Source organism: Oryctolagus cuniculus, chromosome 2, assembly GCF_964237555.1.
Source record: "Oryctolagus cuniculus chromosome 2, mOryCun1.1, whole genome shotgun sequence".
Classification (NCBI taxonomy): domain Eukaryota; kingdom Metazoa; phylum Chordata; class Mammalia; order Lagomorpha; family Leporidae; genus Oryctolagus; species Oryctolagus cuniculus.
The window spans coordinates 19,024,159-19,046,190 of NC_091433.1; the positions used below are offsets into that span (position 1 = coordinate 19,024,159).

Sequence of the window (22,032 nt, forward strand, 5' to 3'; positions counted from 1 at the left end):
GAAGCATCCATTGGTGAATAAGTGTGAGGCCAACACAGGGCAAAGCCTAAACAAGTCTCCTAAGGAACTGAAAAGAACCTAATCCCACAGGGTTACAGAGAACACACAGGAAGTTCAGTGAGGAAAAGTACAATGCAGGCAGCTGACCTCAGTAGACACTCTCATTTAATATCTCTGGTTGTTCATACAATGTCTCCTTTTTGATTTTTAATAAAAACTTCATTTCTGAAGCTGGGTAGCTATTGGGCGTTACTAGCCAGGCATGTTTCATGTCTACTAGGCCTTTAATAACTACAGACTGTGTTCTGGGATAAACTTTTCATGCCTTGACACAGGTAAATACCTTTAAAAAAATCCAGATAAAGCATGTCTCATCAAGAGGCCTTCTCAAGGAGCTGGCGCTGTGGCTAGTAGGTTAGGCCTCTGCCTGTGGCGCTGGCATCCCATGTGGGCACCGGTTCATGTCCTGGATGCTCCCCCTCTGATCCAGCTCCTTGCTGGTGGTCTGGGAGGGCGGTGGAGGATGGCCTGAGTACTTGGGCCCCTGCACACACATGGGAGACCCAGAGGAAGCTTATAGTTCTTGGCTCCTGGCTTCCGGCCAGCTCGGCCATTGCAGCCATTTGGGGAGTGAGCCAGCAAGAGGAAAACCTCTCTCTCTCTAATTCAGCTTCTCAAATAAATAAATCTAAAAAAAAAAAAAAAAGAAAAAGAAAAAGAGGCCTAAATCAAGCCTTCACTGTCATGATTGGAAACTGTGTAAAGTTACACTGAGTGATACATGAATGTAAAAAAAAAAAAAAAAAAAAAAAAAAAAAAAAAAAAAAAAGGTTCAGAATCCAAAAGGAGAGGGAGAATTCTTTGAAACATGTGCTCCTGAGGCTGGGTTCACAGATGACAGAGATTCATTGAACTTGGGAGTTTAAATTCAGCTCCAGAAAACAGCAGGACAAGGGAGAATGGTGCCCCAAGAACCCTGTAGTTCGCTTGGTAGAGTGAGCCCAGCTGGCTTCTCTTCACCTGAGGCAAGTGCCCCAGCACCCTGGTCCTGCCCTGAGAGCAGCCCTTCCTGAGTTATGACAAAGAGCCAATCAGGGCAAAGAGAGCCACAAGGGAATTTGGCCCAGTTTGCTAAATGCATTCCCCCAGACTGACGGAAGGGAATGGACAGCTACTTTGACATATCCACCAGACCAAAGCCAAATTGAGAGACGATCTAAAATATTAAAGGAAAGTTTCTTGAAAAATCTGGGCAAATGGTGTGGTTGGGATGAGGGAGGGAAGCTTAAAAAAACAGAAGGAACTATTTATTGAAATCAGCAGCAACAACAGCATACCTGCGTGAAACAAGCATGATTCAACACAGGGAGCAGGGGCTACCACTCTGCAGCTAGAAGGAGACGTTGGGGAAACAAAAGGAAAAAAAGAAAAGAGGTGGATTTTTATAATTGCTGTTTTGGAATATGCCTACTTCCACGATGAGGTTGGGGGTAGCTGTACGGTAGAAGCTGACATATTGCAAAGCAACACTTACTTCCAACAAAAGCTCTCTTTAGGCCTCTGACACGACAACATTTCAAGAGGAGCCAGGAAGAAAAGTGCGTCTCTGCCAAAAGCAGCTTTGCCCAAATCAACCCCAATCCACCTCAGCAGCGCCAGCCTTCCAGCAATGTATGCAAATTGTACCAATCAACCCAGATGTTTACTGTAATCCAGGTCATAATTTCTTAATAGAAAGGAAAAAAAAATTCAGGAATTTTCAGATCCTGTGAGTACAGCATGTGATCTTAAAAACGAGAGAGCGCATAAATACCATTTACTACTCATAAGGTAAATGAGGTAAATCTAGGACGCCTCATTTTTCCCCCTTACTGGTAGGGAAAAAACAACAGCTCTTTAATGAATTGGTGAGCCCCACTTACTCATAACTTCAATTATCTCAGCAATTCAGAGAGCCCTCTAAGCCCCACGTGATGTTGCAATCCCTTCCCACCCAACCCACCTCCGCCTGGCTAACATTTCTTCTGCTGATTGGGAGCAGACTGCTTGTCAGCATAACACGATATGCTCAACCTGTGTCCAGCGAAGGAGTCTGTTTTTCCCCTCTGCCGTAAAGCGCTGGTTCCCTTTCCATAGGGAGACACAGCTGGGCTGGACGCGTTCAGTCTGGGAACGCGGCCCTTGGGGTCGCTCTCTCTGCCAAGCGCACCCTCCCGGCCGCTCCCTCGGGCGCCCAGCCTACCTTGCACATGTTGCGACTGCGACTGTGAGTGGAACTTCTTTTTGGAGTTGCATTTGTCTCTGCTGCTGTTCCTGTTCTCTGCGGGTTTGGTGTGCGGAGGGTCATTGTTTGTGGTCAGATACTTGAGAAGCTCCGAGCAGGGACGTCTTTGTGGCTTTTGCTGTTGACAAATGCTCTTCGCTTTATTGCTCCATGAATTCTCAGTCTTAAAACAAGGCATAAAGAAAGCGAAAATTAGTGAACTGAACCTTATCAGAATGGATATAGGTTTTCTGAAGAGATGAGATTTTCAATGAAGTGTTCAGTCTAAGTGTACTCGATCTATGAGCTGTGAATAATTGTTTGCAGAACAAGGAAAGAAAATTACATTTAAAATTCCTAAATGACATTTATTCAGCTTTTTATTTCATTTTGCCTACATTTCAATGTTCCTACTCAGCAACATGTAACTAACAAGACCCTACAGCGCCTTTACTGTGAATAAAAAAAAATAAACTGGTTTAAACCTTAATTTGCCGCTGATTGCTGAAGCCCAGTATTCACAACTCTCTTAAGTACCCCTTAACGCTCCGTTTTCACTCACAGTGAATGGCAACACAAACATTGTTTAATACAGCCCGCTAACCGAATTATGTCATTGCCAGCATTGCTTCCCATTAATGGCAGAGAGAGAGAGAGAGAGAGAGCAAGAGAGAGAGAGCGAGAGCGCTATCGCAGCGATTCCAAAGCAATCTCAAGTTGGACAGCTGGCAAAACAGCCCTGCTACACCTTCAAGTCACTCATACACAATGCCAGCCTATCAGTGAATCCGTCTGTAGCCCACAGAGCTCCGTGTATTAACAAAGTGGGCCAGGAGACACAGAGGGTCCCACTTCCATTGTGGTTATCCCAAGACAAAGCATAAATGGACCCTTTCTAAGAAGTTTTAAGTAGCTCAAGTGTAGCCTTTGGAAACCGATTGAGCAATCTATCTCCCCTTTAGCAAGCAGCCGTGGCAAGGCATTCCTGCAGTATTCCCCCACGCAAACCTGCCCTTTGTTTTACAGCTACAAGCAAAACCCTTTGTTGCTGTCTCCCCATATGAAGAAGCTTACGTTTGTACCTTAACAACTGCGGGGTTTGTTCTGATCCTGTGATTATGGTTTGCATGGTTGTGGGTACTGACACCGCTGCATTCATTATAACTTAACTGAGTGTTGGCCGGTGCTAGTAAGAGCTTCTTAAGCTAGAAACGGATCAGGGAAGGGGAAAACCAAGAAAAGTTAGTCATCTCTTATGCATCTGAAAAAGTTGTTGAAATTTTAAACTTAAAATTGATAATATTTATAAAAAGTATTTATCATTCTTCAATTATATCGCACCTTAGCACAATAGTGCTAAAGGAAACTTTTTTTTTTAAAGTTAGAAAAAGTTGGGCATTGCACTACCAACTAGAAAAGCATTTTCTTTTCCGACATTTCAGATTTGGGACTGTCTACTACCACGCTTTTTAGATAAAGTACAAGGAGGTTGCCAAAATGATTTCCAAACCACTGCTAATGAGGTAAGAAACGCTGCCTTGCTACATGAGGACTCAGCCCTGGGGAAGATGAAATACACATTCTGCCCTCAATCAAGTGGTAATAAATAAAAAGTTTGTGGTGCTTTGAACTCTGTGTCACAACCAAATACACAAATTTACTTATTCAAGAAATGTTTCAGATCAAAGAGCAAATACCCCTGATTTCAGGAAGGAAGAAGAGGCTTTGTGAGTGTCGGCCTGTGAATGACAAGGTGGAGTTCGACACAGACCACTCACTGTCTCCTGGCCTGTTTCTTCCTTTGTGTGGATGCTCCTCAAGGAACTGGCTGCCCTGGCACCAGGTCTGCCTTTGAGTCTTGCAGCCCTTCCCAGTGAATGGAATGTGTGGATGCAAATTGTCTGGCAACAATGTAAAGAAATCAGGACACTGGACAGCAAAGCCAATGCCACTGACAAATGGAGAACTGGGAGAATAAATAAGGGATAATTCTCAGATACACTTCTCAAGATCAAAAACACAAAATGCAAAAGAAGACAACCAGGGCCTGCAAATGTTTATGTGGTGTTCTGTCAACATTTAAGAACTTAAAGATATGAGAGGACTACCTCAAAATGGCATGCCAAAGCACATAATTAGAGTTTAGAAGATGGTCTTTGGAAACTTATACACCATGCTATTACATCAGATTTATGGCAAGTGACAAAAGGTGACTGTATCAGAAACGTCAACTATGTCTTGGAACTAATGAAATCCTGGCCAAGCACTACATAGAAAAGAAAATCCATTCTTCATTGTATATTATAAATAAAAGTATCTTGGTTTGCAAGTGTCTTTTTTTTTTTTTTTTTTTTTTTGACAGGCAGAGTGGACAGTGAGAGAGAGAGACAGAAGAGAAAGGTCTTCCTTTGCCGTTGGTTCACCCCTCAATGGCCGCTGCGGCTGGCACATCGTGCTGATCCAAAGCCAGGAGCCAGGTGCTTCTCCTGGTCTCCCATGGGGTGCAGGGCCCAAGCACTTGGGCCATCCTCCACTGTACTCCCTGGCCACAGCAGAGAGCTGGCCTGGAAGAGGGGCAACCGGGACAGAATCTGGCGCCCCGACCAGGACTAGAACCCAGTGTGCTAGTGCCGCAGGTGGAGGATTAGCCTATTGAGCCGCGGCGCTGGCCAGCAAGTGTCATTATTTTTCAATCATCGAAAGAAACATGGATTCAATTTCTTTAAATACTTGTATTGCATACCCCTTGGTCTTCCAATTTATTTAATTAATTGTACATATAAGAATAAAAAGGAATTGTTTCAATTATTGTACCATTTGTAAGAGTGAAAAACACAAGGAAAAACCTAAATTTCCAATTAGGGATTGCTTAATAAGCTAGACCATCTCCAAACCAAAAAAAAAAACTTGGTGACAATTCAAAGTTATGCATGTATTTAAAGTTTCACTAGAAAGGCCATCATAGAACTTAAACCAAAAGGAGATTTCAAAGTCTAACAAACCACTATATTTGCAGGAAAACTGATATCCACAGGCATTTCCTTTTCTCCCTTTTTTTTTAGTTTTTTTTTTATTTTTAGAAATATTTAGTGTTTTGCTAAACTTCATTTTCAACCTTTGTTAAACTATATGTTAAGAATGATAAACTATTATAGCTTTAATGAACTGTGACTATTTTAAAATTTACTATGTATGACTGAAATAGACAAGTTTTCATTGCATTGCTATTTATAGCCTTTGCTTATATTCCTGCTGAACTATGGTCTTTTTTATTTTTGTTTGTTTAACTCTCTATTTGGTGGAGCATTAAGCCTTTGACTGTAATATAAATTACAAATGTTATCTCAAAAATTAAAAAAGAAGAGGAAAAAAGGAGCTTTCAACCATTTTTATATTAAAGGTTCCTTGAAATCAGAGGTGAATTTTTAGTCTCTTTTTTAGTTGTCTCAGTTTTCGCCATGAACATAATAGTAAGATACAAAAAAACATACAGACAGCCAAAGATAGCTAACAAATAAAATAAAAACTGCAATAAGACTACATGAAGGCCTGTATTCTCAGCACTTTCAAGTAGAGGAATCATGGAATTTGCAAATCTGAGCATTCTCGGGCAACGTTCTGGCATCAGTCTAAATTCAGACCCCCAACCTGACTGTTGCTACATCAGCCCCATGCAGCAGAGAGCCAGAAGCAACTCCAGTTGCTGCTAACCAGGAGGACGGGTTCTTACTAGAGACGGCTCTTCTGCCTCCTGAGGGGGAGGGGTGCCGTGCGGCATGGAGGAAGGGCTGGCCTCGTTGTCAGTGGTCACGTCAGCATCTGTCAGCGCATCGAATGAAGGCAATCCGTCTTCATCCACAGGGAGACTGTCCAGGGTCTCAGTGAGGACTGCTAGCAAGTTTGCCTCATTCTCTTCATCTATCTTCTGCAGAAACAGAAAACAACAAAACAGCAGACACAAGTGAGTTGACATCAGGAGGTAAGTAACCCTGCTGATTGGCATAGGCTGAACATGTTTAACTGACTGAGTGGATCCCAAGTGAGAGCTTGAATGCCCACACCAGAATGTGGAGTCTTCCTCACCCTCCAGATTGCCTTTTGGTCCGAAACACACAATTCAGGAATAACTCAACAGTGTCGATCTCCAGCTGTTGAACTGTCCACTTTGGCATGGGCTATGTCTTGGCTTAATTCTACTGGATGTGGCTGTGTCTTGTTCTCTGTATGCTCTCATCCTCTTCCTTTAAGAAAAGATGTAGAACTCACAGGTCGAGAGAGAGAATTTTCACCTGCATCTATCTCATCTCCCAATATGGTGTTTCAATCTGAAGGCAACCCTGAATATACACCATGCCACCCAAAATGTTTCAATAGCCCTCTCTCTGAACACAGCCAAAACTGAAACTCCCCCTCCTGCACGGGGGGCACAGTGGGTTAAAGCCTCTGCCTGCAGTGCCGGCATCCCATGTGCACACCGGTTCGAGTCCCAGCTACTCCACTTCCCATCCAGCTCTCTGCCTGGGAAAGCAGTAGAAGATGGCCCAAGTCCTTGGGCCCCTGCATCCGCATGGGAGACCCAGAAGAAGCTCCTGGCTCCTGGCTTTGGATCAGCTCAGCTCTGGCTTCATCTGGGGAGTGAACCAGTAGATGGAATACCTCTCTCTGTCTTTCTCTCTGGCTCTACTTCTCTCTCTAACTCTTTCAAATAAATAAAATAAATCTAAAAAAAATGAAATTCCACCAAGAGGAACTATACACTTTCATGGTTTCAATTATAATCTCATCACTGAACACCCCACAATCATTTATTTCTCTCCCTGTCATCTTTGCCAATGTTGGTTATAAATCTCCACTTGCCTACTGGATATTTCTAACTTATAACAGTTTCCTCATCTCCAAAACCCAATCTGTGCACCTTGCAGAATGAAACTGCGTTTTTCTCCTGACTTCTTCCGTTTGGATACCAATTCTCCAGACTTAAATTCGGCAAGGACCTTGACTTCTCTTTATCTGGTCAGTCACGGTGAAGTCTTGCTTTGTAGTATATCTTAAATGCATTCATTACTTATGGCCGCAGGTACTATTCTAGTGCAGCATTACTTCTGAGGGCTCCTACAAATATATTCTATCTTGTTTTCTCATCTCCCAGACTCATTTCGCCAACACACCCTTGGAGAGCTAACCTTCAATGGGTTATCCCAGAAATATTTTTGAACACCTGTTCTGTGTCAGGGCCACATTAGGTGTTGGAGACACAAAGAGAAATAAGACAAAACTCTGCTCCTCCAAAGAACCCTCCCCTGAGAAGGCAGAACCTATAAACCATCTTTATATAAAAGAATATTTCTTTCAGTACAGTGTACAAAAACATTCAAAAACTCTGAAACTAGACCTCGTAAACAGAGCCATGTGTTACTTTACCTACAAATCTGAACAATAACAACCAGTGTTAGGCACACAGTATAGACAATCAAATATTACTAGCTGAATAATTTATTGATCTCTGTTTATTGCCAACAATATAAGCTGTTTGGTGTCTTTTCTTTAAAAAAAAAAAACTTCACATTGTTTGTCCAATTTGACTAGCTTCAAAAGTCTTTTTTAAAAAAAATCCTGTATGCGATGACATTAACAATATGGGCTAAATTATCCCACACAGATTCTATTACCAAATGCACCTAAGCTGCTGACATCTAATGAAGCCAGCAGTGCTCACACATCTTTCTCTCTAGCACTGAACTCCAGTTAATTGACCTGACAAAATTACAAGAATCACAGAATAAGACAGCTAATCAGGAAATCAAATTGTATTGCTAGAGAAATTAGGCAGGTCTTGATCACGTATGCATTATTTTCACATAAAAATTGTTTTCCCCCATTCCTGATCAGTCTCCATCCAGAAGTTAAACTATGGGCTTCTTTTTCTTTGGGATGCAAGGGATCAGGAAGAATCATTTGTACTCAGAGGGGTTTTAACTTGCATTTTTTTACTTTTGCATAATGCTTCTGCCTAATCCCCCTGGATTTGAGATGCTGAGTCAAGAAGTTTGGGCACAAAGTGGTGTGACCATAGGAGGCACAGGACTCTAATGCAGGAAGTAAATTCTCATCAGAAGAAGTAAACTGTTAACTTCAAAATAGCACCACTGTCTTCCATAAACTGATTAAACTCCAATTGCAAAATTCAATAACAAAAGCATGCTAAACAGTCCACAGCCCCAATTCTTCTGGATTCTTATCATGTAGCTTGAATAAAAATGATACTGAATCGGAGAAAACATACGGTGTCTATTTTTTTGGGACTGGCTTATTTCACTAAATCGAATGGTTTCCAGTAGCATCCATTTTGTTGCAAAAGACAGGATTTTATTTATTTATTTATTTATTTATTTATTTTACAGCTGAGTAGTACTTCATAGTGGAGGTAACTCATAAGAGTAACTAAATTGTAACATACGTGAAATGGACATTTTGAGATTCTATGACTGTTTACAGCTCTGTCTTTTCTGTTGAGAAACAGTATTTTTTTTCTTCATACTATTTGTTGAACTCTTTTATTTCGTATACGGTTAACCTTATGATCACTAAGTCAACTGAGAGTAGATCTTTGTAAAAATTAAGAGTGGAAATGGAAGAGGGAGGAGGAAGAAGGGCTGGAGCATGGGTGGGAGGGAAGGTAGGGTGGGAAGTATCACTATGTTCCTAAATCTGTATATAACAAATACATGAAACTTGTATAACTTATATAAATGTTTTAAGAAACAATAAAAAATAAAATAAATGATGCTGAAATGATTTTCTCTTATTTTCTGCCCAAGGTGATAATCTGACATCCAAATACTCTAATCACTACCTTTTTAGATTCTCCCACATCCAAAAAACAAATTCCAATTATGAAATTGTTTTGAATATAATGGCACTTAATTAAATATAGAGTTAAATATTCTCAAAATCATGAGATTTACCCTACGATAAATATATCTATATTATAAAATAAGCTTTGAGAATATGTCAAACACACATGCACACATATGCACTCCCTTTGCCTAAGCTGGGCATTTTCCCAGGTGTTCCACTTTTCAGAACGTATCTCACTAAAGTTCAAAAACAGCTCAAGAAAAATAGGTAAGAATGTTTACCAATAAATGAGTGATTTTGTTTACCCTGATTTAAATTTTGTGTTTGTCTTTCCAGCAATACTACAAGCCCCTATTTGCTTTCAATCATATAATACAATAGCGCCTTAGCTCTATCCCTTGTGTAAACAAACTACAATAATTCCAATCAAGTCAAAATAACAAAGAACACTTAAATGAGCTAGTTTTCTCCAATTTCTTTTAATAAGTCTGGGTGAATGGATACCGAATACAATAGCAGAAACATCTGAGCTTGATAATGTCATAATTAATTTACAAGATCTGATTAAGCCAACTATTTTAATTCCTCTCTCTACTGGAACCACAATGGACAGAGAGGATTTGTGGGATGGGAAATTGGCATGGCGTGTGTGTGTGTGTGTTTGTGTGTGTGTGTGTATGTTCAGAGTTGTGAGTAGAGAAAGCTGATATTCAACTGGTATGAACCAGTAGGACTGTAATCATTATTTATATCCAGTGCCCATTAGAAACAGTTATTAAGTATTTTTGTTAGAATCATCTCTGTATTGGGTGTGAAGGGATGCTCCAAGAGCATTTCAAAACTTCTTCCTAAATTACGGAATAATGGAAGTTACTATTTCAGATTCTCAGGGCATTGTGGCACAGTGGGTTAAGTTACTACGTGGGGATGCCTACATCTCATCTCAGAGCACTGGTTCGCGTTCTGGCTGCCGCATTTCTGATACAGCTGCTGGCTAATGTGGCCCTAGAGGCACCAGCTGATGCACAAGTGCTTGGGTCCCTGACACGTGTGGAAGTCCTGAATGCAGTTCTAGGCTCCTGATTCAAGCCTGGCCCAGTCCTGGCTGTTGCAGGCACCCTAAGGAAAATAAAGCAGGTAGAAGATCTCATTATCTCTCTCCCTCTCTTTTCTCCTTCCCTCCCTTCTCCCTATCTCTTTCTCTCTCTCCCCCCCCCCCCCCCCCCGTCACTCAGCCTTTCAAGTAGATGAACATAAGTAAATAAACATTTAAAGCAAATTATCTATTTTTTAATCATAGACGGCTGTGAAGGAAGCTTGATATTTACCGATGAGGTTTTTGTGTTGAAACTCAATAAATGTCCCTATATGTAAGCTGAGTGTATGTTACCCCTCACTGTGGAAATTTCAATTAGTTTCGTATGAGTTTCAACAATCACACATCCCAGAGAAGGCAATGGATGTGACAAAGAGGACTCTGTTAAACAATTAATGTCACTTTTCATTATTGCTTCAGTCCCAATTTACAGAGCAAATAAATCAAAGTCACTGCAGACGGAGCACACTGGCCTACTAACACATGTCTGCTCACAAGTGACAGGGCATAGAAACGCATTAGTCAGGAAAATGACATTGCAAGATAACCTTTCCAAGACTTTGTTCCGATAGCACTTTCTAATTGTCTGAAATCACTATTTTACAAAAATATACTTCTCGGCTCCATCCAAGGGAAAAAAAAAAGCAAAGCAGAGAGGTGGGGAAGAAATGACAGATCACCAATTGGGTAGTTATCTAAAGCTACAAGTTCCATCTCAGAGCTGGCAGCCAGGGAGGAAGCCAAGGAAGAAAAAAAAGAATGTCCATGGTAGAACTCTGGCTATCAAACAGCAGTTTATTTTTTAATATTTTATTCACCTATTTTCATGTATTTGATAGCAGAGAGAAACAGAGACAGACAGGCAGACAAAGAGACATCTCTCATCTTCTGGTTCACTCTCTCAATGCCTTGGGCTGGGCCAGACCCACACCTGCAGCCTGGAACTCAGATCTGAGGCTCTCACACTGGTGACACAGACCTAAGTGCATGAGCCATCATCTGTTGCCTCTCAGAGTGTGCATTAGCAGGAAGCTGGGTTGGAAGCAGAGCCAAGACGCAGATCCAGGCACTCAGGTGGGATATGGGTGTCCCAAGCAGCATCCTAAGTGCAGCACCAAAATGCCAACCCCTCAACCAACATTTTCTACAGTGGGTTTTGACTTTGGGTTCTCCTTATGCAATGAAATTCTGCTGCTATTCTTCCTCCCTCTCCTCTCCCCTCCCCCCAATAAAAAAGTACACTTAATTCTAAGAGTACTCCAGGAAGAAAGAAGGCATATCAAGAGAAACTGAAAGGGTAATAAAGAGAGAATACAAAGAAAAAAAACTTAATGTATATGAGTGAAATTTCAAATTGACACCTTGGGATTATTGTTTATAGTCGTGTCTATACTCCTGTGGAAGAGTGGTTTTCATACTTTTTACTTGTTGAACTCTTTATTTAGGGAAGGATTAAGACTGTGATTATAAATTAAAAATATGTCATTGCAAAAATTAAAAGAAGAAAACAAGAAAGGAAGGGGGAGGCAGGGTGTGGGGAGAGAGGTATTGTATTCCTAGAATTGTGTTTATGAACTACATGAGATCTGCTCTCTTTATATTAATAAAAAATGTAAAAACTGAATTTCCAGTGACAGATGATATATATGCACTTATATTAAAAACCCCAAATTAAAACTCTGCAATAATGCTTAAATGAGGCTTCATTACTAATAAATTATCATGTAGAACAGTCAAAAAATTAGAATATTCATTACTGCACTTTGAGATGGCTGGATCCTAGGACCCACACCAAATCCACAGTCCCACAGGCACAGCTGGAAGAGGGGGCTTCTGTGCCAATGCTCATCTCAAGGTTGAAATTCTGACCCCAGTCTTTAAGTCTGCACCTTCCTCCACTGTGAGTAATCAGCAAAAGGATCTTCCATGTGGTGGGACAGACCGTATGTCCAACTCATCCAACTGCACACAGAAGAGGAATAAATCCAGCACCAGCACTGTGGTGCAGTGGGTTAAAGCCCCAGCCTGCAGTGCCGGCATCCCATACGGGTGCAGGTTCAAGTCTCGGCTGCTCCACTTCTGATCCAGCTCTCTGCTATGGAACTCCAGCTGGAAGACCTCTCTCTCCCTCTCTCTTACTCTCTCTCTCTCTTTCTGAGTGTGTATGTGTGTGTGTACCTCTCTCTCTGTAACTCTGTCAAATAAATAAAATAAATCCTCTTTAAAAAAAAAATGAGGAATAAATCCATGAACGTAAAAGAGAAGACAGGGGAGTCAGGTTCTAACCAACGCCTACCAGAAGGGGGAAGTGCAGAGTGAGAACTGCATGTGGCGTCCCCACGATTTTTAAATGCAGGCTCTTCTGGAAGGAGGGTGCCCTGCTCATGACAGTAATCCTGCATCTTGCAGAATTGCAATTACACTCTGCGTCCCCAGATTCTCACACTCGCTTGATCTGTTTGATAAAAATAGTTTAATAGCCATTTAATCACAGCTTCATTATCTGGGCTCTCTTAATGCGAATTAGGCCAGGAGAATTCTTGCTTCTTCATTATTCAAATCATCAGTAAGAAGGAAACAGTGGGGTCTTCTTATCAGTCATCAATCAGCTTCAGCATCTTAGGGCTGTTCCCTCAGAGATCAACCTGGGTGAGAGGTCACTAACACCCTCTGACACCCTCTGAGCCTCTATTCTTTTTTTTTTTTTTTTTTTTTGGACAGGCAGAGTGGACAGTGAGAGAGAGACAGAGAGAAAGGTCTTCCTTTTGCCATTGGTTCACCCTCCAATGGCCGCCGCAGCCGGTGCACCGCGCTGATCCGAAGGCAGGAGCCAGGTGCCTCTCCTGGTCTCCCATGGGGTGCAGGGCCCAAGCACTTGGGCCATCCTCCACTGCCTTCTGGGGCCACAGCAGAGAGCTGGCCTGGAAGAGGGGCAACCGGGACAGAATCCGGCGCCCCGACTGGGACTAGAACCCGGTGTGCCTGCGCCACTAGGTGGAGGATTAGCCTAGTGAGCCACGGCGCCGGCCTTTCCTGCCTCTATTCTTCTTTTGTATCCAAAGTTTCAGGTTATTATTTGCCTAACTCCTATGATGGCATTTCTTTTTCACTCATGATTGATATGAAGAAGAGGAGCAGATAAAGGCTCCAGAACTGTCAAAAGGCACTCGGAAGCATTTCCAGTGTACATTCTCATATTTGAATTTCATTATTTGAGCAGGAGTCACTGCCAACTTTTAGTGCTGGGCCAGCTTCCCCCAAATACCCAGCATGCCCTGGGCTTCCTCCTTGCCCCATCCTGCTGATTTGGAAACAGCTAATGAAGACAAAATTAACTCCTACTTTAAGTGAGGCCTAATTAGGAAGGGAAATCTGCTAGAGTAACATCTGGTAATGTATGCTGAAGCCAAATATAAATGACATTTTTGGATTATCCCCTATTTTGGATTATTTGTTCCACTCGGCCCCACCAGGAGTTCAAATAACTATATGGGGAAGCAAATCTTACTATACAGTTAGCAGTTCAAATAAGGAAAACAACTGATCATAGGTCACCCTTTCCTGAATCTCTACATACAAAACTCTGAAGCATGGTTTCATGTGCACACTGAATGCAGAAGCATGTTCCCATGTATAAATTTTGGATGCTTTTTTAATTTACATTTTTTTTTTAATTTGACAGAGAGACAAGAAAAGAAACAAGCAGACAGACAGACAAAGGTCTCTCATGTGCTGATTCACTCCTCAAATGCCCAGGAGATCAAAACTCAACTCCAGGCCTCCTACATAAGGGGCAGGGACCCAACCACTTGTTTCACCAACTGCTACTTCCCAGGATGCACTTCAGGAACCTGGAATCAGGAGCACAGCTGAGACGAACCCCTGGCATCCATTAATGGATGTGGTCATCCAAAGTAGTGTCTTAACCTCTGTGCCAAATGCCTGCCCCTAACTTTTGGTTTTGCTATATAAAATTGCATTCAAGATCTGCAAGAAGTTGAATTCAAACTTTTTTTAATGATTTTATTTCTGAAATGAAATTTAAAAATAACAATATGGACTCAACGCTGAGAATTTGAAGTGTCTAGACTTTTTCTGTAAACCTTTATACTTCGATTGTTTATTGCATATGGCCCCCTCTGAATGCTCTGAACCTTTGCAGAAGAGATACTAAACATTTTGAATACTCACTTCCAAACAACTGTATTTCTTCTTTCTTCTTCTACCATATGTTATATAGGGCTTTGAATAGTAATGGGCACGTGAAGGTGGAAAAATACAACTTTCAAAAATGTAAGCAGCTGTGTGCAATGTAAAGTTAATCAAGAGCCATGGAAACCACCTTAACTTGACACATTATTCTAAAACATGCTTCCATCTATCCAGTTCCTACAAGAGGGCAGAGTCAGCTCATTCCAGTGTTAGTCCCAGGAGACCTTAGCACATATGTGGCACTGTATTTTCTCTGTTAGGTGTTCATGTTGCTGCAACGTAAGGGCCATCAGAACAAAAAATTAGTTTAACTATCTGAGCAACTGACTGTGGGCACATAGACTACATGATATAACATATATGTCAATGTCAATGATACATACCAACTCAAACACACATACCACACATATTTAAAACAGAATCTAGGTACATGTGTACATCCCAGTCTCTTGAGCACATGGCCACATATCCAATTACAGTTGACTATGAGAGTATGCAATCAACATGTACATTCTACCTTCAGTTATCCATTCTGGAGCACACAATGATCAACACCTGAGGGTGATCCTTGTAAAAAGAAAATAAGAATCGAATGGAAATAAAATGTAAACAGAGTTTCAGATTTTTCTCCCCAGATTTAGACTTAAGGGAATTCATTTAATTCTCATTAATAAAAACGTTACTTAAGCAATCATAAAATTCATATTCAATCTGTACTTAGATTCCATTCTAGCTTATTATCTTCTATCACACATTCAGGACATTAATCAGCATGCATTGAACGTGTGGAATTCATTATTCTGGAGAAGTTATATGAGCCAAAATTACAAATACGAAAACAAATAGAAAAGCCAAACTGATCTACACAAAATAACTATTTCAGAGGGAAAAACTAGATGTTTCATGTCTGTTTCTCACACTGCGAAGAGGCAAGAACTGAGTTCTATCATCACACAAGAGGCATATCGGACCTGAAAAGAACAACACAACACCCAAGTGTTGTCAAACTAAGAGAGAAACTGAGTGTTGTGGGAAAGTATATCAGACCGGAAGCCAGGAGGTCTGATCTTCGTTCTGACTCTACCACTACCACCTTCAGGTGAACGAGCCAGTCCTCTGGCTGGAAGGCACATTCCAGATTGACATTCCTAAAGCCCCTACCTGACTTCCCCATTGCCACCCCTATGACTTGCCAGCCCACCCCAAAACCCCTTCTCAACGTGGAAGACTAAGTGATCCTGATAAAGCCTAAAGCAAATCTTGCCCTCTTCTCTCCAAACCCTCCATGGTTTCCTATGTCTTTAAGAGGAAAAGCCAAAATCCGAAACCAAGATCGTGGCCTGGGATCACCACACAATTATCATCTAAGCTAGAACACTTTGGGGAGTGAGATCAGATGCTAAAATAACTGAGGGGTTAATCCCGCCTATCCCGGACTAACTGGGGTGGATGATTGTCCTACACTAGGCTGATATCATCTGACACTGTCCTAACCCCCACATATTCATCTGAATCCTTCCACTCACTCTGATCTCCTCACTAGGTCACTAAATGCCACTCCTTCTCCTTCCCCAAGGCCTTCGCACTTGCTGTTTCCTCTGCCAAGAGGCCTCTTTCATCAGATGGACACATGCCTTCCCTTTCTTCCCCTCTGTCAAAGGTCACCTTCTCGGGGCAAGCTTCTCCACTGCTCTATCCACCTTCCCCAGTTTATTTTTTCCCTTGGCCCTTGTTTCTGCAACTCAATACATACCTCAGAGACTTCTCTTGTTCATGGACTGGCTAAAATAGAAGTTCTATGAAGCCTATTTGATTACTGTTAAGATATTGGCATATAGTAGATGCTTAGTAAAAATAGATGTGAATAATAACTAAAAATTGTAATCAGTCTTAAGAATATGGACTTTTCATTCTCTCTCTTTTTTTTTTTTTCACTGTCGCTACTGCCTCTTCTCACCAACAGTAAATTTACCTTCTTATTAATGTTGCTCCTAGGCCATGACTTAACATTGGCTTGTATTCATTTCATGTATACCAACTGATAGGGTCAGAAAGCAACTGATATATTCTTAATGGAAAAGAAGGAACTATGAAGAGCTACAGTTCTTAAATGAACCCTTGGGCTCTTAATCTATGAGTAAAACTCAACGCTCAGCTTTTGTAAAGGAAGGGCTTTGAACGGGTTTTGTACATGCAGGTATTAATTCCTCCAACTCTGCTGTTCTCGAGGCTACTGAAACGCATCATCAGATAACCAATTTGCAAACATCTTAGAAGAGCCAAGGTGGGTTTCTGCAGAGAAATCATGCCATACAAACCTACTATCTGCCCATGCAGGAGGAATGTCAGCTTACTAAACAAGAAAGCCATCTGATGTACTCCAAGGGGAATACCCATAACACACCCTGTGATAAGCTGAGCATAAATAATAATCTGAGCCAGAAATTTTTAAACTATGTCCCATGGAACCTAAGAAATTATCACATTTGTTGTACAGATTGATTATGGTATTATACTATATTACATATTTTGCATATTTATATAATTGAATGTATGTGTCAATAAAACTTTTTTTCAGGAAGCAATGTGCACATTCAAATGTTTTATATATATTATATATATATATACATATATATATATTTAGATATTTATCTTAACATACATAGTAGAGACCTCACTGCATTAACCAGCCAAATTATATCATTTATGTTGGTTTCAAGATTAAAAAAAAAACTTCAGAATTGAGGGTGAGCAGTTTAAAGCCTGGAGCTATATACAAATATTCATTTCTACAAAATAGGATTTTCTCACTCCTCTCTGATCAAACTGTAGTACAAAACATTCAATGGTTAAACCTGATAAGATCATGAACTGAAATCTCAAATTCATATTATTTCTGTTCACTTAAATAGTATCATAATTCTCTTTATAAACATTTTTCTATTTTTTAATTTTTTAAGTGAAATCAGGATCTATCTATTTTTTTTTTACCAAGAATCCTTTTATTTAGGGTATACAAACTTCATGCATTTATATATACAAATTTAGTGATTCTTACCACCCTACCCTTCCTCCCACCCTTTTCCTCCTCCCTTCCCTATTCCCATTCTTATTTTTTACAAGTATTTATTTTTCAATTAACTTTACATTCATAAGATTAACCCTAAACTAAATAAAGAGTTCAACAAGAAGTATGAAGAAAAAGAAAAAAAAAAACAACTGTTCCCCAACAGTTGAGGTAAGAGCTGTTCAGTCATCACATCTCAACATGGCAATTTCACTCCTTGTTCTTTTAGATAGTCTATTAGTTACCACAGATCAGGGAACACATATGGTATTTGTCTTTTTGGGTCTGGCTTACTTTACTAACCATAATGGTTTCCAGTTGCATTCATTTTGTTGCAAATAACAGGATTTCTTTTTTTTTTTATTACCACTGTGTAGTATTCCACAGTGTACATATCCCATATCTTCATTCAGTCTTCTATTGATGGACATCTGGGTTGATTCCATATTGCTGTTTTTTGCTGACTGCTTCCTAAGCACTTGACATTGACTTAATATTTTCATATATTATTTCACTTGATGCTGTCATTGAGCCTCAAATCATGTGGGGAATGAGAATCACAGTTGAGTATCAAACCAGAAACATATGATAAAAAGACAGTATTGTTCTCACTTCTTTTTTTTTTTCCTTTTTGGAACTTTTAAGGATGAGATTACCAGAACAAAAATGGGAGTAGATGTGGGTAATTCCAATCTGTCTTCATATTAGGGGTTACAAAATAAATCTGAAAGGCATATCAGTTATTCACCAATTCATAAAACTAAGGTGGGGAAATCCACTTTTATCCCATGAAGCACAGTTGTCTTTCCATGTAGACAGAAGAGGTGGTTTTGAAGTTGTTTTTCGTTATTTGCTAACTGGCCTGTGTTACCTCACAGCTTATCTTTGGACTCACTGGATGAGGTTTGCTCTTCTATAATGCTCTTTCCTTTCCATTCCTTTGTTCATATGCTATTCCTAACTCAAAGCCTACTTGAAGCATTATGTCTTCTCTGAGATGTTTTTCTAGAAATTCAGCTCCAACTGATATCTCTGTGCTCCTAAATGATTTTTCATATCAATCTAGGCCTCTGTATAGAAATATAGATTGCTGGGCCCCATCACAGACAGGTAAATTAGAATCTCTAGGTCATGCTTTCTCAACTTTAACACTATCACCACTTTGAGCCAGATAATTCTTTGTTAAGGGAGCTGTCCTGTGCATTTGGGGATGAATCACAGCATTCCTTGTCTCTACCCATTAGAAAACAAGAGCACTCCCCAATTAGAAGAATCAAAAATGTCCCCGGATAGTGTTAAATGCCTCCCAGAGGCAAACTTGCCCTTAGTTGAGAATGATTGTCCTGGAAGAACAGTCCAGGATTCTGCAATCTTGATAAGTTCTCCAAGTGATTCTGATAAGCAGGCAGACAACTATGGGTAACTTGTTATTTTGTGGTTGTTGAAAACAACATGTATAAATCAAGAGGGAATTATGATTCCTGACACACTAAGTTTATCCCCTCTGCTACATGCAATTCTAGAACCTAATAGTTATGAATAGTATATTTTCACATTTTGTGTGAATCCCTACTCCTCATATCTTACTCCAATGTCCAGAGATATTTTATGATCTTTGCCTGCTTGTTGCTACAGCTTCGGTTACTCACTTCCTGCATTTCCTATCAATTAGTCTTATGGAATCTCACTCTTCTTATTGCCAAGCTGTATGTGTCTTCAACATCTTCTGGCCATCACCATTATCTAAAGCTAATTTTGTTTTGTTAGTTTATTTGACCATGTGGGCCACATGCTAAATGATTCTTAAGGATGTTTCTACCCTCCTAGTTCACAGAGTTCTTAAGCATTTCTAAATACTTGGCTTGTCCCTGAGGGTTCATGCATTGGAAGCTTCATGTGCAATATAGTGATGTTAAGAAGTAATGGAGTACTTTGACTAAGACCCTGTGTGAATAAGATTGAAGTCAGTGAACTCAAAAGGCTTCCATAGCCTTGGCAACTCATGACAAGAGCCTAGGGTGATTACTGATGCCATAAACAAGAGTGTCAAATTGTTAAGTCAACAGCAGGAGTCACTGTGCACTTACTCCCCATGAAGGATCTCTGTCCTTAATGTGTTGTTCAATGTGCATTAATGCTATAACTAGTACTCAAACAGTATTTTACACTTTATGTTCTGTGTGGGTGCAAACTGTTGCAATCTTTACTTAATATATGCTAAACTGATCTTCTGTATATAAAGAGAATTGAAAATGAATCTTGATGTGAATGGAATGGGAGAGGGAGCGGAAGTTGGGAGGGTTGCAGGTGGGAGAGAGTTATGGGGGAGAAAAAGCCATTGTAATCCATAAGCTGTACTTTGGAAATTTATATTTACTAAATAAAAGTTTAAAAAAAAAGTAATGGAAGGCTGGTGCCATGGTTCACTAGGCTAATCCTCTGCTTGCAGCGCCGGCACACTGGGTTCTAGTCCCAGTTGGGGCGCAGGATTCTGTCCCGGTTGCTCCTCTTCCAGTTCAGCTCTCTGCTGTGGCCTGGGAAGGCAGTGGAGGATGGCCAAAGTGCTTCAGCCCTGCACCCACATGGGAGACCAGGAGGAAGCACCTGGCTCTTGGCTTCGGATTGGTGCAGTGTGCCAGCCATAGCGGCCATTTAGGGGGTGAACCTATGGAAGGAAGACCTTTCTCTCTGTCTCTCTCTGTCTCTCTCACTGTCTAACTCTGCCTGTCAAAAAAAAAAAAAAAAAGTAATGGAACTTCTAAGAGGTGGGTCCCAGAGGGAGGTCTTTAGGCCATTGAGGGCACTGTCTTCCAAAGGGATTAAGGTAGCTCTCATGGGACCCTGGTTAGATCTCAAAGCAAGCCGGCTGACCCTAGCATCATTTGTTAGCTTCCAGTCTTGCTCTGTGATTTCTCCTTCTCACATGCCCTCCCACTATGATGTCATTGCCCATGTGATGCAGCCACAGGGCACTTCATAAGAGCTGACCCGATGCCAGAATGATTCACTGGAACCTCCAAAATTGTGAGTGAGAGAATCATTTTTCTTTATACATTACCAAGCCTCTGGTATATCGTTATAGCAATGGAAAATGGTGTAATATGCAAGACTTCTTAAGTTTTATATAAATTTAGTTCAAAAAGTGTATCAAGGACTTATAACATCTTTATATTTGTATGAAAGAGGCAGGAAGGCAATATATAGATGCTGAATTAGACTGCCTGGTTTTGGATCTGAATTTATCATTTACAAGGTGGGTCACCTTCAGCAAGTTACTTAACATTTCTGTGTTTCAGGTTTTGTCTGAGAAGCATATTATAAATAATAAGACATATAATATAGAGTTATTTGGAGAATCAATTATGCTAATCCATGCAAATTTTACAGAATAGTGTCTCATAATTAGGACTTATGTTTGCTATTATTAGTATTAGTAGCACCCTCAAGCACTACATTGAATTCAAAATAAGTGAAACAAAATGTATTTTTTGAGAAATAACTCACAATAGGTTGAACATTTAAAGCAGACTTTCCTATATAGATAGAATATGAGCAAAGGGGGAAAGGTTGGACATTTTATCAGCCAATACAATACAGAAACTGTGCAATATCAAAAATATTAAAGACAGGAATTCTCAGAAATCTCTAGGTTGTATAACGTCAGCGACTTAGTTAATTGACAAGGCTGATACACTGGAATTAACAGGCATGATTTGACATGATCACTGACTACATGCAGGTTTACTGCATGGAATGATGACCTGAAATCCATACAACAGTAGACTGTAATAACTATTCTTGACACACCCTCTATTTGGACACCTACACGCAGATCTATAGCATATTTACAATGAAAATCTATATCACTTTTACATGCACGTTTACATATATATATGTGTATATATATGTGTGTGTGTGTGTTATTACTGGCACATACTAACTGAGTGTCTACTATATGCAATAAAGATGCTTTCTAGAAACTTAAATTTTAGTTTAGTGGTAATAGGATGAAAAATAATAAATCAATCAGTATCTTCCAAATACAATAGATGGTGAGAGGGAGCAAGGGAAGGCATTTGAAGCAGTAAGCCATAATAGTTCAAAAATCAATGTTCTACGCAGAAAGATAGTAAGAGTAAATTTAAATCCCCTAAGATAGAAACTTGCAATGAGCAATAAATTAATTCTTCAAAATTCACAGTTAAGTATAAGCAGGAGGGGGTAATAGTCAAAATATTTAACAAACATTGCGTATGAACATTAATCAATTAAAACAGAAGCACCAGAACCTCAGACAGGAGGCCTACTGTAAATAACTCCTAAGACTTTATTCACAAATTAGCAGATCATATTTACCTTAGGCATGAAAGTGTTTTTAGACTGCCTGTGTAAGAAATGTTTATAATAATTTCCTATTAAAACCAACAAATTGTCTATAGGACAGTATACTTTCTGCCTGCAAAAAGTGCTTAGAAAGCACACAGAAAGGTCAGTGCTGCTCGTTCATAAAGACTTAGCACCAGGAGATACGTGTGA

General features: G+C 40.2%; 1 protein-coding gene across 10 annotated transcripts in view; it reads right to left on the reverse strand.

The window, feature by feature from the left end:
• PPARGC1A (PPARG coactivator 1 alpha) overlaps positions 1-22,032 on the reverse strand; it is a 705,391-nt gene that overhangs the window by 38,982 nt on the left and 644,377 nt on the right. For all 10 annotated transcript variants that reach the window (XM_051842182.2, XM_070069599.1, XM_070069598.1 and 7 more), the window contains 3 exons: positions 5,994-6,188; positions 3,346-3,468; positions 2,243-2,447 (listed from right to left, as the gene is read on the reverse strand). In XM_051842182.2, coding sequence (XP_051698142.1) covers positions 2,243-2,447; positions 3,346-3,468; positions 5,994-6,188 — 523 coding nt within the window. The remainder of the gene's footprint in view (positions 1-2,242; positions 2,448-3,345; positions 3,469-5,993; positions 6,189-22,032) is intronic.